The 18,716-nt window shown below is 47.6% G+C and overlaps 1 protein-coding gene across 1 annotated transcript in view; it reads left to right on the top strand.

Annotated features, from left to right (window-relative positions):
• The window catches only part of KHDRBS3 (KH RNA binding domain containing, signal transduction associated 3), a 158,814-nt gene that overhangs the window by 126,734 nt on the left and 13,364 nt on the right, over positions 1-18,716 (top strand). Inside the window, exon 7 of the mRNA XM_047783200.1 lies at positions 1,133-1,215. Coding sequence (XP_047639156.1) covers positions 1,133-1,215 — 83 coding nt within the window. The remainder of the gene's footprint in view (positions 1-1,132; positions 1,216-18,716) is intronic.

The raw sequence follows: 18,716 nt of genomic DNA, 5'->3' as shown, positions 1-18,716 counted from the left end.
TTCTATTGACTACTTTTTTTCTTGTGTATGGACTATACTTTTGTGTTTCTTCTCATGGTGCATAATTTTTGTTGTTACTGGACATTTAATATAATGTGTCCATGTGGAAATCAAATTCTCCTCCCTCCCTAGGATTTTTTTTTCTTTTTGGTTTTGTCGCTTTTCCAAATTAATATTGTAAAGTTGATATTTGTCACGTGTTGCCACCGAAGTGTCTTCTCTCCATCACCTTAGTGACCAGCTAATGGCTGGACAGAGATTTGATGGCGTGCTTGGAAACTAAGTCCCTAGTCTTTGCCAAGAGCCTGCAGGGCCATGTCAAAGCATGTCTTCAATCCTCAGACACTCAATTTACAACCAACTCTGGCTTAGCCTTGACTTTCCTTCTCGTGCTAAACCTCAAGGTCAGCCAGAGGAGAAAGCTCAGGGCCTTCGCAGGTCTTTTCCGGGCAACTGCAGGACACAGAAATGTGTCAAGAGCTTTGCGGAGCTCACACAGAGGTCTCATCACCCCACTTCCCCTCGTAAGCTGTTTCGTGAGCCTGTTATTTGCTCGACTTTTTCTCTATCACCTCAAGCAGGTAAAATGGTAGACAATTGCCGCTAATTATTTTCTTCAGCTACCCTCAGGGGAAAGGCTCTATGCACTGGCTGAGCTCCAAGTCAGGTTAAATAAAGTCAGTCCTTTGGGAATGGGGTTTGGAAAGCCCTCCGCCTGCCCCACCCCTTCCAGTGACCTCCAGCAGCTGGTTTCCACCTGGATTGGTCGTGGCTCCCGCAGAGCTGGGGCGACGGGTAGGAAAAGGAAAAGTTAAAACATCACAGCGCTCACTGATCATTCCAGCATTCAGCCAGTTTTTAAAAAACAATTGTTCCTCAGATCTCTGCAAGCCTTGGTTAATTTCCAGAGTTCTAAAAATGTTGATTCTGGCCATTTTTACCAGTTTCTCTTTTCTTTTTCAGAGAAGATTTTTGGAGGTTCTTACTCCGTCATTTTCACTGATGTCACTTTTATGTTTTTCCTTACGTTATAATTAGATATATAGTCAAATGATTTCACTTGAAAGCAGAATGCATCTTTCTGTGCAGAAACGTCTCTGAACTTTGATGTACTTCTCCTGTTATGTTTTAGGACTATGATGATGGATATGGCACTGCTTATGATGAACAGAGTTATGATTCCTATGATAACAGCTATAGCGCCCCAGCCCAAAGGTAAGATCCGTCTTCCTGTCCAGACCCCGCAGCAGACCCCTGGGCCCTCCCACCTGTGTGCGCCGTGCAGGAGGATGGTGACGGGCCGGTGACGGGCCGCTTTGCTTTCACTTGTTTTCGTTGGACAGCAGCCGCTCTCTCCCAACCAGTGTGTATGGCTCCTCCCAGTCACTGCAGTGCTAAAGCCACGAGTCGGGGGGGTACAAACTGGACGTTGTCTTTACCCTGAAGATTTAACGTAAGCATTCTCTGCACTCTGAGGAGGAGCGTTGTCTACCTTGTCTGTGGCTCTTCAGGTCCCGAGGTCCCGAGTCACAGCTGAAATGTGTGACGAGCCTACACGGGCAGCGCCCGGGGTGGATGTTCACGTGCTGCTTCGGGTTCACGGATCATTTCCATTTCTCAGCAGCAGTGCTCCTGTTGATAACAACCTCAGGTTCCTATTCGTGAATGACGAGTTGGTTCTAATTCACTTTCTAAAGAAGTATTTACTCAGAAATGAGTGTTATTAGAGGCAAAGCAGAGCTTTGTACCCTTCTGATAATATACCTTGATGTTCATTAATATATGAAATTCATGTTTATTCTGTTAGGAATGTTTTACTAAATGCCTAGAAACCTCTTTATGTTTAAAGTTCTAAATGGAAGACAGCGACAGACACACACACACGCGCCCAAATCCTAGCTTTATGAAGCATAAATAAAAGCATGAGCCAGCACACGGTTATTTTGATGCAGCGTAAATTCACCTCTGAACTCATGCGGTGCCACACAAGCTCTGAACAGACAGGCACTCTGGTCCAGAGCTAACAGAGATAAAGTGTTTTTTCTTTTTGTTCATGCCGCATGTTTTTCTTCCATAATTTGTAACGGTTAAGTAGCCTTCAGACTTTGACTCCCAGCTGGTCCGTTTTAGGGGAAGCTTTGTGCATCGGGTTTGTGTCCTTGAGGGTTTGGGCGCGTCCAGGGGTGACTGACACCCTAGACCAGGCTTTATGTGTCCCAGCAAGTTCACGCAGCATGTGGGCTCTTCTCATTACGCAGGTGAAGAGGAGGAGCCCAGAGCATAAGATGAAGGGAGTGGCCAAGAATCACACACGGAGGGTAATCCTCACGCGTTTCATTTAGTCTGTACGGCAGTAGCAAGGGTTGTTGTACTGGTTTTACAGATGGTAAAACTGAGGCTCAGAGAAGTAAATGACTGATCCAGAACGTGAGCCAGATTGCAAAGCTTGGAGAGTCTCCCCTTGGAGCTGGGATGACTTAGTATGATTGATCACAAGCATCCGTCCCCTTGCTCATTCATTTAGCCGACATGTATTAAACGCCCACTGGGTGTATGAAAGGCAGGGCCTGGGCTCCGCGCTTGGATTAGAGAGATTGTGGAGACAGGGACCCCGCCTTGGAACAAAATAAATATGCACACTTAAAGCAATGGAGGAGTTCCCATTGTGGCTTAGCGGGTGAAGAACCTGGCTAATATACATGAGGACATGGGTTCAATCCCTGGCCTCGCTCAGTGGGTTAAGGATCTTGCAACTGGAGTTGCCGTGAGCTGTGGTATAGGGGGCAAATGCAGCTCCTCATGTTGCTGTGGCTGTGGTGTAGGCCAGCGGTTGCAGCTCTTATTTGACCTCTGGGCTGGGAACTTGCATATGCTGCAGGTGTGACCCTAAGAAAAAGAAAAGAAAATTAAATGGTGTAATATGGTGGTCACTGTGAGAGTCTGAGGGAAAACGCAGTATTTCCATAAAAAGCCAGAGTGCTCAAGTCTGGTTGAGGTATTGGGGACATTTCACTGGGAAATGAAGAGTAGGTAGGAGTCACCAGGGTACCAGCAGAGCAGGAGCGCACATGGGGGCCAGGCTGGGAGTGGGAGAGCCCTGTCTGGGCCGGGAGGGCACTGCGCAGGCCGCGGGGCAGGCGGTGGGCGCCCTGGGGCAGCAGCGGAGCCATGGGGTGGGGAGGGGGCATGCATGCGATCAAGAGAGGCTCACCACGTGGCCCTGTGGAGGCGGGATCCGCGGAGGACCAGCCGGGGCAGAGACCAGTTAGGAGGCCAGCACAGTACAGATTGCAAGCCTTGTGGGCGTCTCACTGAGAGCAGTAGGTCAGCCCCTCAGCCTTCAGTGAGCTCAGGCTCTGCTGTGAATCGCAGCGAGGCAGCCGTCCGGTGGAACAGCATGAGGTTATGTTTCAGGCGCCCAGTGACCTCGCTTGAGCTACCATGACAAAGTACTCAACTGTCGCTTGAGCCACAGAAATGTATTTTCTCAGGGCTGTAGTGGCTGGAAGTCCAAGACGAAGGTGTTGGCAGATCAGGGTTTTCCTGGGGCCCCTCCCCTTGACTCCCCCTGGCCCCTGGCCTGTGTCCTCAGTGGCCTCCCGGCTCTCTCTCAGCGTCCAGGTTTCCTGTCCTACAGGGACACCAGTCACATTGGACCAGGACCCAAGGCCTCGTTTGCCTTCATCATCTCTCTAAGGGTCCTGTCTCCATATATGCATTAGGAGGTACTGGCGTTAGAGCTTCAGCCTGTGATTCTGGGGGGCAGACAGTTCAGCCCATAGCCTGAACGTATTTTATCGTTGCCCTCAGTAACACTTCTCAGAATTAGAAGTCTGGTCTGAGCAAGTTAGGAGAGCAGGTTTTCACATCATCCCCAGGATGCAGGCGTGGGTAATGATGGGAAGTCACCCTCGTTATCATCTTCGGGTATTGAATGTTGGCTGTCTGCTCGGCCCGCTGTGCCCCGGGCTTCGCGTTGGCTCTCCCTCCCCCCGGCATGCCCCGAGGTGCTGCAGAATTCAGGTCTGCAGGTGCCATTGTCCTGCATGCAGGTTCACGGGGGTCAAATCGCTGACCCAGGCTCGCGGGGCTGAGCGGTGTACCCATCCACGTTGGCCCCGAGCGTTCTCCTTTGTGCTCTGCTCCATTGCCTTTCATTTCTGCTTTTGTCACGGTTTTGATTTCAGTTGCTGGAACTAATTCTTACTAATGTATATACAGTATTCACAAGTCTAGTGCTTTTTGATGCTTTTGAATCCTGCCTCTCTCTGAACTGGAAGTGTCGCCTTCTCAGACGTGGACTGTCTGCATCACACCTGGGAGTTTCATGTGTCCGGCATGTTAACGATGCGGGCTAAGGCTAATGAAATGAAGAGCTTCACTTTCCCAATTTTACGTGAGATTTTCTCAGCAAAGAAATTCACAGCCACTGCCTTCAGGGAGCCTACAGCCTTAGTACTCACTAACAGGTAGTACCATGCAACACTCCATGTTCTAAAATGCCCGTGATTTTGACATTCCAGGTTGTATAAAATTAATTTCAAACTTTAATAATTCTCTCAATTCATGTTTGAAAGAACATTCCGTGCTGTAGTGAACTAGTTCGGTGTTACTGCAGAATTCTTTACTTGGTCTCCTTTTAGATTACAAAGCTGTCCTGAAAAGGGTCTCTGACACGTTGAGACGTAGTAGCAAGAGCACTGGGCAGAGGTTAGAACCGCACTGTCCACAGGGCAGCCCCCAGCACATGTCCCTGTTGCACACTGGAATGTGTCTGGTCCAGAGTGGGACGTGCTGGGACTGGAGGTCACACACCTGGTCCCAAAGGGCCTGGAATCAAAACTGCAAAATAAATACATGGCTAGCATCAGTGTCACCTGTTTCTTTTTCACTTTTTTTTAAATCATAGCAGATAGAAAACTCTACATTACCAATTTCCCCTGGGCAGCGCAGAGCCGAGAGACCAGGGGTGGCTTGGCATCGGGCACCACACCTCGGGGCGCACGTCAGCTCGCCAGGTGCAGAGGAGAAGTAGAGCGTGTCACCCTCGCACGTTGATCCTTTTAAAATTTCTGTCCTAAAGTTTTGTTCTCTGTTGAAACTCTAGCACACCTGTTACACACAAATGATTACACTTTCGGGCTCAGAAACCATCTCCTCCTGATAACACCTGTGTCACCAGAAACGCCCGCAGACCCAGGCCAGAGGGTGAGAATCTGACAGACCTGGGTTCAGACTCCACTTTCACCTTTGCTGGTCATGTGACTGCGGGCAAGTTGTTCCACCTCTCTAAGCCTCGGTGGGTAAAGCTGTACCTTGGTTCCTCCTATAAGGGGTCTTTTAGGAAAGTGCACGGGCCCAGTGAGCCGTGTGGAGGGGGTTTGCTGCCCGCGTCCTCGCACGGGACTGAGCGAGCACTGACAAGGGAGCAGCCGGCGCTTGTGAACTGGGAGGCGCCTGGGAGTCGGCGATTTGCAGGGAGGATGAGCGAGGAGGGAGGGGCCCGTGTGGAGGGGCTGCTCTGGACGGGGAGCAACCGTTGACTGGCCTTAGCCAGGCGAATGGGCACTGCCCACGCCGAAGCGGGCGCCCGGCTGCCCGGTTTCCTGTGTGTGTGAAGGGCTTCCTGTCCGTACAGGCTTCTCAACTTCATATGCTGTCATCATTTATGACACTTTTTTTTTTTTGGTCTTTTTGCCATTTCTTGGGCCGCTCCCCGCGGCATATGGAGGTTCCCAGGCTAGGGGTCGCATCGGAGCTGTAGCCACCGGCCTACGCCAGAGCCATAGCAACACGGGGTCCGAGCCGCGTCTGCAACCTACACCACAGCTCACGGCAACGCCGGATCCTTAACCCACTGAGCAAGGGCAGGGAGCGAACCCGCAACCTCATGGTTCCTAGTCGGATTCGTTAACCACTGCGCCACGACGGGAACTCCTATGACACTTTTTTATTGCAGAAAAAAAAGTTTCTCCCCAGAGGTTTCACAGATTAGGAATTTTTTCTTCCACGTCTCAAATACCTTGTATGAAAATTAGAGTACAAACGAGAGTCCCTGCGGGGTGATGGAAAATTCCGTGTAGTTCGGCTCCATTTCCCCATCGACTTGTGTGACGAGCTCCATGGTGCTAGTAACTATAGTGTAAAACAAAGCATCGTTTACCTGGCGTCACACGCTTGGCGAGTAACAAGCTGTCTCTGCCGTTGCAGTGGAGAAAATGTGAATTATTCTTTACCATGTTGGAATTATCCTAATCTACACTGGCTCAAAAGTAGTTATTGATGAACTCCTGTGTACACACAGCTCTGGAGTAGCTCCGGTGAATAAGGAGCAGGTGACAAATGGCCTCAGCCCTCAGCTCCCTGCATCTGCCCAGACATGACTGGAGCCTTCACAGAAATCATAGTTTGGCTCCTGGAAACCCGTTGTAAATTCCCCATGTCATTCTAAACGACGTGGGATTAATTTTCACTTGACGTCTTCTTTATAATCCCAGTAAGTCACAGTCATACAGCGTGGTGACTAGAGTTCATCATTCTATGTTGGGATTTGGGAATTCGCTCAGAGAATAAACTTGAGGTGGTCTCGTCACGTGAAAGAAGGTCACTGTGAGGGGGTCTGCTGTGTCCCGACTGTGGCAGTCATTCCGCTGTGTCTGCACCTTCTATACACCTTACACAGAAGTTTGACTCACACGTCACAATTTTTTTAGTCTGTTTCTGAATAATTATCAGTTCTCCGAAGAAGTGTTTGTTTCCTCTAATGATCAGTCATCAAGGCTGTAGAACAAAAAGGGTTTCCCCAAAGTGCTAATAATCCCTGAGCATTAGTGGATGGCTGTGTAGTAAAAACATGATTTTCTGGTGGGTTTAATATTGACATCCTAATTTCCCATAGCACTTTGTGGTTTGACTGTTCTTTCAAGTACATATTTCATCTCCTCCAAACTCTGATCTTCCTGAAAACACTTAGAGTTACTGAAAGGAGGAATTAGAAACAGCAGCTGCTGGTTTGGGTGACTCCATGAGGTCTAGCGCTCTGTTCTCTCTCTCCCTTTCATGCTTTATCCCCGATTTCCACCACGGCCCCACGTGCTAAGGTTTTCCTCGTACAGAAGTTGAAGGTTGTAAAGGTTCGCAACTTCCCCAGGAATACACCGCTGAAGAGTACTCCAGCCTAGGTTTTTGTCTTCCTCGAAAAACCATTATCCAAGTAAGAAAATGTTTAACGTATAAGATCATTGATTTGTTTTTGTGACAAAATAATACCCGAGCCCCTTGATCCAAATAGGCAGAGCAAGGGAAGGTGTCGAAAACGATGGGCCTCTCAGCGTGTTTTCAGAGGCCAGTTCCCAGGAGAGCAAGGAGATGGAAAAGAGCGTTGCCCTGCTCTCTAGTTTGCTGAGCGGGTCTGTGGGCAGCTTTTGCATCATGCGCCATAGTGTCTTCTCACGAGCTGCCCATGGAAGAAGTCTGAAGGTCGCTTGGAATTTCACTTCGGAAAGGATGTTTGTTCAGTTTAGGATGTAGCAGCTAAACATCAGGAAAACTGTTTTTGGAAGGTATTGCTGCGTTGTATCTGGATTGGCTGTTTTGGACTTTAGAGAGCAGTAATGGTTTGGCCTGGATTAACCATGTCTTGCACAGTTTGTGTCACACATGCCTTTACCGGCCCTGGGTTTTTGGCTCCTTGCTGAGCACGTACTGAAGGGATCTCTCTGCATGAAGTAAGCAGTGTGGCTGCCGACACATGCTTCTCAGTCAGTGTGATGTGCACACTGACCAGAAAACAGAGACACCAACCCAGCTTATGCTGTAAACCTGTAAATACCTAAGTTCTCAGTCAAGGGCTCGACGCTGAGAAAATAAAGGAGGGACGACTATGGTGAAAAAGCGAAGCTACAACCTAAAAGGGAGACAGCAGGGAACAGCCCCGGGACCAAATGTTAACATATGTGAGGTTGCTCCTAGGAAGTACAATAGCAGTTACTGTGTGTGTGTGTGTGTGTGTGTGTGTGTGTGTGTGTGTGTGTGTGCGCATTGACCATCCGCTGCAGCATGGGTTACGTCAAGGTAAATGTGTGTGTCTGTGTGTGTGCGCGCACACACCCACACGTGTATCGCCTCTGAGCTTAATTTTAACTTTAAAAGGTGGATGTTATCCCCCCATTTTTTTTTTCTTGAGAAACTAAGACACAGAGAGGGGCTCAGTGGCCTGGGTTACACACTGAGTGACTCGATTGCTCTCATTTTCTCTCTACCGTCGCGGCTCTCGAAGAGTAGGATGCACATCCTTGATGTTTCTCATGGTTTCAGATGGTAAGTGGCCGACTTCCTTGCAGTGTTAATGATTAATTTTTAAAGTTATTGGAGGAATTCCCATTGTAGCTTAGCGGTTAACGAACCTGACCGGCATCCATGAGGACATGGGTTCGATCCCTGGCCTTGCTCGGTGGGTTAAGGATCTGGCATTGCAATGAGCTGTGGTGTAGGTCGCAGACCTGGCTCAGATCCTGTGTTGCTGTGGCTGTGGTGTAGGCTGGCAGCTGTAGCTCCAGTTGGACCCCTTGCCTGGGGACCTCCATATGCCATGGGTGTGGCCCTAAAAAGACAAAGGAACAGAGTGTAAATATTTAAAAAATAATAAAGTTGTTGGAAAGTGTGATTACCATATCACACACATGAGTTTATGAATAGTAGTGCTATGTATCAATGATAGGACATTTACTTAAGTTAAAATCGATATGGAGAGTAATCCTAAGTCGCCGACAGGATGGGTGATGGACGTGGTGGCGGAGGTCCTGAAAGTGCCCATCAAGGGCCGAAGGCGGGCACGTGCTGTCATCAGCATGTTTTTTCAGGATTCATTTTTGAAGGGATGAGATGTCTGTTGCATAGTGTTTATTGCTGTATCAAATGCTTTCATGCCTCTTATTTAATTCCCAAGCATGAATGTAAGATTGTCAGTTCTTAGTTTTAAAAGTTGGGAAACTAACACTCAGAGAATTAGAGCTTGACCTGTGTCAAGAGCTAATAAGTGGCACTTGGGCCTCCCTGCCACTTTGCTTTAAGATCAAGCCTGTATTCTTTTGCTTAACCTGAAAACAACTAAGAAAGGAAAGATCAGTCCCTATAAATATAGAGGATACCAGAATCCCTGTGTTGGCCACACGGAGTCTTCATGCATGATGTCCACACGTGGCGGGAAAGAGCCGCCGAGCAGAGGCGCGCTCATGGCGAGAAGTCAGTTGCCAGCGTCAGTTCATCCTTGTTGTTCTTGGGAAGACCTGAGACTTGTCGCTGAGGACCATGGACTCGAGGCTGGATGTGAAAGCAGAGTCCCCCGGGGAGACGTTCTCCGCGGTCGGTCGGGTGTAGCGCCGCCGCCGCCGTCTGCCTGAGAGCATCGGGAAGATGGCCCGGTCTAAGCTCAGCCACTCACGGCGGTGGCGGTGCTGCCGGGAGTGGGCATCCCGGGGGGAGGGCCGGCACCAAGTGTAGACCGCGCGACGGCGTTTCCGAAAAGGGGCCTGTTGGTGATCACACCACCAGCTGTAGGTCTCCCCCGTAGAATTTCAGGTCTGCCAGGTAGAGACTGAGTGGGTGGCTGTTCTCCAGGTGTCTTTCCCTGTGCTTCATACCTTCTTAAAACGTATTGTGATTAATTTTAGAATAGGTTTCACCACAAATTCTGCCCTCTTCCTAGTGAAAGGAAATGATACAACTTTTCTAATTCCTGACTCTTAAAAAGTAGTCACATGATTTAGCTGCGAAACCACCCAAACCTGGCTTTGAGTCGCAGCTCAGTCGTCCCTTGGCCGTCGTCATTTCCCTGCTGTTCCGTGATGGTAAGAACATCTGACTCGGGAGCTTGTGATTAAATGCGACGGCAGATGTACAGGGTGGGAGTTCAGTAACTGGCTGAGATGCATGTACTGGGTGGGCGCCACCTGCCGCCCTAAGCATTTTGCAGCCTTAGCAGCAGGTTACGATGAACCTGGGATGATAGGAGAGGAACCCGAGGTACAGAGTTTCTGGAACTTCCCTCGGGTTATGGAAGAGTACGTGCGGGGCAGGCACTGCGCCCGGCGGCCTGAGCCCTCTGCCTGCCTCTGGAGCTTGTTCTGTCGGATTCGTTATCCCAGCTCGAAGCTCGTCCTACGGTTTTTTCTGAGGAAGACGCCAGTCAGTAAAATCTCAACCGCTCATCTGAATAAAATCGTAGGTGCCATTCTCATTCCCCCTTTGTCAGGTAAAAGTTTACCGAAGGCCTCATTTAATTTGATTGTTTAAGAGTGTTAGATCATTGATTATCATTGATTAGGAGTCTTAATCAAGCGTCTTAAGGTGTTTAGAAACAGACTTGCGGTCAAAGCGTGAAGTTGCTTGCGAGGAATGACTTGGCGTGGAGAAGGTCATCGCGCTTGCGAGTCTCAGAATCTGGTCAAACCTCACCTGCTCGACTCTCAACTTGAGAAGCTGAAATAATCCAGACATGACGTAGATTATGTGTTTTCCCTTAGATTTGACATTGTGAGGAGATATGTTCTCCCAGAAAGCAATTTACGAGTGTTCATCAAGAGCCTTCAAAGTGTTTATAACCTTTGACCCAACATTTACTCAGTAAGTGTCTGAACTTCGTCTGTAAGGAGTTTTTGACAGTGTAAATATATCTAAGACCTCTTGAAAAAGAATAAGCAATTTGGGGCAACGTTCAGGAAAAGAGATAGGACATTTTAGACGTGGAGCAGAAAAACTGACGCGTGTCAGCTTGGCCAAAGCCACGTGGCTAAACATGCACCTCCATTAAGGCTGAAGCAGGACTTGGTTAGCGAGCGTGAAGGGCTGGAAGGCCTGCATGTGCATCGCAGCTCTGCGCGTGCTGAAGTTGGGCCGCCTGCGCTGCAGCCTGCTGGGCTGTAGACCGGGGGTGGCGGGGGGGGGCAGCGACCACCTCTTAGGTTGTGTAGTGCTGCGCGGGTTCGTGTATGGAGAGCACCTGGTCCTTTGTGAATGCTCAGCATCACCTCTTACCATTAACAGTCTGTAATTCGTTTTCTTTCTTTCTTTCTTTTTTTTGGGGGGGGGCTAAGTGTCTTGGCCTCAATCAGTGGGTTAAGGATCCCACGTTGCCATGAGCTGTGGTGTAGGTCACAGACGAGGCTCAGATCCTACATGGCTGTGGCTGTGGTGTAGGCCAGCGGCTACAGCTCCGATTCAGCCTCTAGCCTGGGAACTTCATATGCTGTGGGTGCGACCCTTAAAAAAAAAAACAAGGCAAAAAGACAGAGTGTGCGCCTGTGGAGCTTAATTCGGGTGGTGGTCAGGTTTGAGTATGGAGGTCGTGTTCAGCTTCTGTGAGATGATGAAGTGACACTTGCGGAAGGTAAGCGTTTGCCTGAGGGTATGTCTGTGGGAGCAGCGGTCTCTGCAGAAGCCCTCTGATGGGAGCATGTCACGGATTCTGGAACCCTGAAAGTTTTCATTTCTTCCATCTGTAATATAATTTCAAGTTCTCCTTGTAGAAAACTTGAGATTTTTCTTCGGAATAAGATATTTTTGAACAATTTGGAACAGAATGGTTTCGGTGTCTGAGACTCTGTTGTAATAACTTCTTCCTGTTTTAAACTAATCCCAGTGGGATTACAGGCGCTTGCAGACCTCACAGGAAATGACAGGAGGAGGCTGTGGCCGGCACACACCGACATCAGCGCCCCCTGGTATCTTGGCCTGTGGCGGCTTTGGTAGGCAGAACAGCGGCTCTCAGAGATGCCCGTATCCTAATGCCCAGAGCCTGCAGATGCATTCCCTTACCTGGCAGAAGGGACTTGGCAGGGGATGGCTAAGATATGAGCCTTGAGGTTCTTTTTGCATGGGCCCATTGCGATACAAGGGTCCTTTAGAGTGAAGGAGGGAGGAAGCCAGAAGTATCAGAGGAAGATGTGGCTCCGGAAGAAAAGCAGAGAGATGCAGTGTTGCTGCTTTTGCAGGTGGAGGATGAGGGCGGCCTCCGGAAGCCAGGACGGGTAAGGTCTCGCCCAGAGCCTCCAGAAAGGAATGGGAGCCTGCCAGTTCCTCGATTTTTAACCCAGTGAGACCCATGCGAAACTTCTGTCCTGTAGAACTGTCCCCTTAGAAAGTGTTGCTTAAGTTGCTAGGTTTGTGGTCATTTTGTTACAGCTGGCATACAAAACTAATACAGCAGCCAGTAGCCTGACAGAAGAAGAGAGATGTCCTGTAAAAATGCAAATCTTACTTATCTCACTCTCTCTGTTCTTTTTCATAAACATTCAGCATCAATTATGAATAACGGTTATTCACTAAGAAAATATAACCCAGATTGAAGACAAACAGAGAGCCCAGGTATTACAGTTGTCAGATAGGGTTTTAAAATTGATATGTTCAGGAGTTCCCATCGTGGCGCAGTGGTTAACGAATCCGATTAGGAACCATGAGGTTGTGGGTTCGCTCCCTGGCCTTGCTCAGTGGGTTAAGGATCCAGCATTGCCGTGAGCTGTGGTGTAGGTCGCATCCCACGTTGCTGTGGCTGTGGTATAGACTGGCAGCTGCAGCTCCGATTAGACCCCTAGCCTGGGAGCCTCCATATGCCGTGGGAACGGCCCTAGAAAAGGCAAAAAGACAAAAAAATAAAATAAAAAATAAAAAAATAAAATTGATATGTTCACTGTGCTAAAGGATAGTGTGTGAAAGGGGCGGACAGCATGAGTGAACAAGTCGGAATCCAGCAGATGGAAACTCCAAAGAAAGAGGCCAATGGAAATGCTAGAAATAAAAAATTATAATATCAGAGATGAATGATTCAGTGGACTTACTAACACATCGTACTCTGCAGAGGAAAAATAGGAGAACTTGAAGACAAATTAATGAAAAGTATCCAAACATGCAAACAGAGAAAAAAAAAAAGAGTAAAAGGAACACGGCGTGTGAGATCTGCAGGATGGCGTAAAACAGTCTAGGCTGTTGTTGGAGCTGCAGAAGAGAGAGATGGTGGGTAGAAGAAGTACTTGGGCATTTCCAAAACTAACCCAAAAGCACCGTCTCACAGATCCACAAAGTGCAGAGGACCCTAAGCGGGAGAGAGGTGAGCAAAAGCGTACCACCGCCTGACATACAAATTGCTGTGAAACAAAGGGAAAATACTGAGAGCAGCCAAAGGAAGGAGACATAAAAATATGCCATCTTTTACAGGTATTTCTCATTTAGCATTATGTATTTGAGGTTCAGCCACATTATAGCTTTTATCAGAATTTCATTCCTTTTTATTGCTCAGTAGTTTTCCATTTACGGATCCACATTCTGTTTATATATGGACCAGGTGCTGGACACCAGGAGTTGTTTTCACTTCTTGGCTACTAGGACTTATGCTGCTGTGAACATTTATATGCAAATCTTTGTGTGGACTTGTGTCTTCTTTTCCTTTAGATATTTAGGAGTGGAATTGCTGAGTCAAATAGTTAATTGTATGTTTAACTTTTTAAGAAACTGCCAACCTGTTTTTCAGAGTGCTTCTACCATTTTAAGTTCCCACCAGTGGTATATGAGAATTCTTAAGGATAATTTTAACAAAGATGTTCAAGGTCTCTGTCCTGACAACTATTCATTAACCACTGCTTATAGGAAGTAGTGAGACCAAACTAAATGGAGACACCCCGTATTTTTTCATTGAAAGACCCAGTATTCATAAAGTTATCAATTCTCCCTGAAATTATCTGTAAACTCATGTAATTCCAATCAAGACCCATGCAGCCTTCTCTCTCTGTCTCTCTCTTTCTGTCTCTCTTTTTTGGTGCAAAATGACAAGGTAATTCTAAAATACATGGAAATTCAAAGGACTTAGAATAGACAAAATAAATCTTGATAATGAACTTGGAATACTCTGCTGACTTGCAGATGTATAAAACCACAGCAATCAAGACAGTGCAGTACTGTGAAAGGAGAGGCCGCAGATCCGCAAACATCCAGAGACGGACTCGCGCTCATTTGCTTTCAGAGGCACCAGCGCAGTTCAGTGGGTGAAGAATTGTCTCTCCTGTACGTAGCGCCGTAGTGATTAGCTCTGCGTGTAGGTGGGGATGGCCTTTGATTCCCCCAACACACACACACGCAACCCTCAGGCCATTTACAGATGTTAATTTGAGGTGGTTCGTGACTTCAGCTTAAAAGTTAGATTTGTAAAACTCCTAGAAGAACGTGTGGAAAGAGACACAAATCGTAGAAGAAAACCATTTACAAATTTGACCTCATCAAACATGAAAATATCTCATACTCAGAGGACATCATGAAAAAATGCTTCAAGAAGCCACAGCCAGGGACGACGTGTTTACCGGCAGCGCACATATCTGTCTGACACAGGACTTTTCATCTAAACTATGTCAACTACCGCTCAGTAAGGAAAACCTAAAAGGATATATTCAAGCGCCTGGGAAAATGAGCAGAAGTGCTCAAAATTAACTGGTCATCGAGGAAGCGCAAGTGCAGGTTGACACCTCAGCAGGACGCCTGCAGTCCAGCTAACACGGCGGAGACAAAATTGTTGACACCACCACAGGCCGGCGCAGTTTTGGGGCAGCCAGAACTCTCATAGACACCTAAAATGCCACACCTTGGGAAAGCCGGCCGTTTCTCTGAAAAGTGAACCATGCGTCTACTCTGTAAGCCAGTAATTCCACTCCTCATGCTTTACCCAGAGACGTGAGACTGTGTCTGGAAAAAGCTTTCTGTAACAGTGTTGAGAGCAGCTTCATCTCTAACCGCCGGGAGCTGGAAACAGCCCCGATGCCCTTCGCAGAGGGAGCAACTGTGATGTATGCATTCAAGGGAATGAATGCCACTCAGCGATGCAAATGAGCAAAGTCAGGGTAGCTGCAATAACAGAGAAACAGAAAACTTTTAAAACATACTTCCTCCAAAGCGCTCGGTCTGAGTGCCTTACGGTTTAGGCAGGTGACAGGTTTTGCAGGCCCAAGAGGCGGAAGAAAAGGGGACGCCCACCATGGGATGGGCCTCTCAGGGAACTGTCTTGGTGTGTGCTGGTGACTCTAGTCCCTCAGGGCAGGCCTCGGCCTCCATTGCCTGGCGGGGTGGGCGGCAGGGACACCGGAGTACCAGCCTCAGGCGGCGTTTACAAGACACTCCTCTGGATCTGAGCGAGCACGGCCGTCTCCATACCCATGCGCACTGTGCTGGTCCAGCCTCCCCTTGCAAGCTGTGTCCTATCATTTATTTCTTCATGTTGCCGCTAGGATGAGTTTTTTTCCCCCACATATATTATAATTATATGCTTTCATAACACCAAGCAATTTCCCTTCATAACTGCAGTTTTATATCGAAGTAATTCTCAGGTTGATGTCTGTCTTTAAATTTCTTTACTGCCACAACCCCGGTTCCTAGCACGGTGCTTGAAACATGGAAAGTGCTCAATCAATATTTATTGAATAAATATGGAGAGGTAGAATTAATTTTACTTCGCATCAGTAATTTTAAAACAAAGCAGGCATTCCTGTCTGAATGTCACAGTGCTGAATTTGAATTTGACTGTAGTTACTCTGGGTGGTTTGCTTTAAATTATTTTAATTGTACTTATTTGAAGAGCAAGACGGAATCATTTGATAGGCAGGTCGATGCAAGTGAAGGTGCTAACAGAGTCTCCAGAAAGGGTGTCACAGGGGTGCTGACCGTCCTGTAAAAAGCCGGAGGAGTTCCTTCTACGCTCCCACACCGACGTCACATACCTAAATTGTGTAGAGATCACAGTCACATTTTCTTAGGAGTAGACAATGGCTTTGAAAACTAACGTATCTGAAGTCTCCCAGAAAGGGTCCCTCAGGATAGCAAATTCGAGATCCCCAAACAAAGCTTGTTAACAAGTGATCCCATGAAATACTGTAAACTGCTCATAAAATGTTGTTGGGCTCTTTTTTTTTTTCTTTTTTAAACATTTCATTGAGCTTTAGTTGATTTATAGTGTTAATTTCTGCTGTACCACAGAGGGGTCCAGTTATGCATATACACACATCCATTCTCTTTCCGATTCCTTTCCCACGAAGGTTATCACGGAATACCGAGTTCCCTGCACTGTCCAGCAGGCCCCACTGACCGTCCACTCCACATACCTCACTGTGCATATGCCGCTCCCAAGCCCCAGTTTGACGGGCTATCTCGAATGCTGCTGAAGGAGCCAGAGAATCCCGTGTTGAAAGCCCCGAGGCCTTGGCCCTCCGTGTGGTCGGAGGCGCCACTCAGAGAAGTGCCAGTAGACAGGCGACCGAGCCCAGCCGTCATTCGTTCTCCGTCCCAGAATCGCTTTGTGTTCTTTAAACTTGGAGGTACATGATTCATTCTTTAGGAGTGAATTCTCAGCAGCCTTCCCAGCCTCCTTCTCACGGCACCTCACCCAGACCCTCTTCCCCTCTCAGGACCCGCCCTGCAGTCCGTGGTGACAGTCCTGTCATGTTCGAATTTGTAGTTTTGATGCTTTCTGCAAAGACTTATTAAAATACCTGGGAGGTCTAGTGATGATTTATGTTAATTCATTTTTTTGTCTTTTGCCAGAAAGAAATATTATAAAACAATAGCTCTGTTCCCTTGTGTTTTTTGTAAGAAATCTTTGTTCTAAATGTTGGTGTTTCGGGGAAATTCATTCATTGTTGAGATTAATAGCTACATTAGAAATATTGAAGCTTGAGTCAAAGACAGGTCTAGCCTTGAATCCCAGCTCTGTCATTGCTTGTGTGACCTGGAGCCAGCCAGCACTGAATGCATTGAAACCTTGTGTGTAATTAATATAGTAAATGGGCAAAATAGCACTGAGCTTCCTGAAAATTGCAGGGAACTGCACACGTAGAAAGAAACTATTAGTTGGTGGTGGTATTGTTGTTAGACTCGTATCACTAACGGTGGTTCCTCACTCTCTCCAATGAACAGAAGTAGATGGTATAGCATCCGCATAAGCACTCCAGGGAAAACACTACTCATTTCAAACCTCAGCTTTAGTAATAGTAATAACAGCTGTCCTTGAAAATGAGCTTAATATATGGATGTATGTAACACATTATCTTATTTAAACCTTACAACAATCTTGTGCAAGATGTTTTTAAAAACTCTCTTACAGACAAGACAATTAGTGTTGCCCAAGCTTACGTGCAAAGTAAATGCTGGAGCCAAGATTCTGGTGTTTGACTCTGGAGCCTGGTTCTTAAGCACTAATTCTATACTATCTTCCAAAATGATTATAATACTAAGAGAAAGCTGCTCTTAGTATTATAGTGAAGATGAGCATGTAAGCACAGGCAGCGTCGCAGAGACAGCACGCACGGCACCAGCGTCAGACCGTGTTGCCCTGAGACCCCCACCCAAGCGGCATTCTTTTCTGGAGGGACTCAGGTGCGGGAGGAGGGAAGGGCCCAGAGTGAACTGAAAAGACGCCTGTAAACAGAACTCTTTCCTTTTACCCTTTTATTTGCCTTGGAATATAATCAAAATGCATAGTTTTTTATTATATAGAGCCATCTGCCGTCTTTTAAGCAACTTTTGATAGAAGGGAATAGCATAGCAGAGAGCTGTGAAAGTCAGCGTAATTGGATATCCCGGCGCCAGAAAAATAGACACTCAGTCCCCTCGTTTTAGAATGCTTACGCTGTCTCAAAAGACTAAAGGGCTGGGGTGGGCTTTGAATTAACCATAAATTCAAATGTATGAGAGGCTTGTTCCCTCCCGGTAAGAATGTAAGCAGCTAGGGTGAAGTGGCGTCTCTTTATATTTACTAAGGGCCCAGGCCACCACCATCGTCACCATCCTTATGGTGACACTTGCCCGTGTCCGTCGGCGCAGCTCAGTCTCATGGGGGCTGTTACTGCTCCAGCCGCCAAGCTGGGGCTCCGGCAGGAGGACAGAGCCTTGGCTCCTGGGGCTGCCCTGTGTTAGGTGCCACTGCCTGAGTTTGTGCTCTCTCACTGGAGGCCTCATCTGCAGAAGGGGCTGAGGTCTTTGCATTAATACATTATCACTAGCGCTCCCCCAAGGAGTCTTCTGATAAAAAACAAAGGGAAGATGCCTACGGGATAGACAACTAATACCTGTGGGCCCTTCCCTTTGAACAAGTTAGCTTTTTCCTTTTAGGTTTGTTTCCCTTTTTCTGAGACATCCTGTATCCCTACAGCGAAATGCATAAACCCACCTGTCTGAAGCCTGTAGGTGAATGTTTCCAGAGTATATGCCCACCTAATCAAGGGAGCGTTTCCTGCACCCAGAGGTTCTCTGGCTTTTTTTTTTTTTTTTTTTTGACTCGGGGGTCTCTTAAATCATCATCCCTTCTGTCTCCCTACATTGTGTGGCTTTTCAGACTATCACCCAAACACATTTCCTGCTACTCTGAGACTGTAGCAATTGGACGGCAGAGCAGCGCACCTGGGAGTGAGAAGAACCAGGCTTGCATCCTGACTCCCACACTGTCACCACGTGACTCAGAGAAAGTGCCGTCTTTCTGAGTCACTGCTTTCATCCCCAGGGCAAGCTGGGCCTTACGCTGCTTGGAATGCTTTTTTCTTCCTTCTGTCTGGCTCTTCTCTTAGGTGTCACTTTAGGCCTTCTTCTTCCAGGAAGCACACCTAGGCACCCCAAACTGGCTCAGACATTCCACCCCAGAGCTCCGGGCCCCTTGGGATCACAGCGCTCCACTGGCCTATTTACGCCTGTCC

Source organism: Phacochoerus africanus, chromosome 6 (assembly GCF_016906955.1).
Source record: "Phacochoerus africanus isolate WHEZ1 chromosome 6, ROS_Pafr_v1, whole genome shotgun sequence".
NCBI classification, from domain to species: Eukaryota; Metazoa; Chordata; class Mammalia; order Artiodactyla; family Suidae; genus Phacochoerus; species Phacochoerus africanus.
This window is presented reverse-complemented; position numbering and strand designations above follow the sequence as displayed.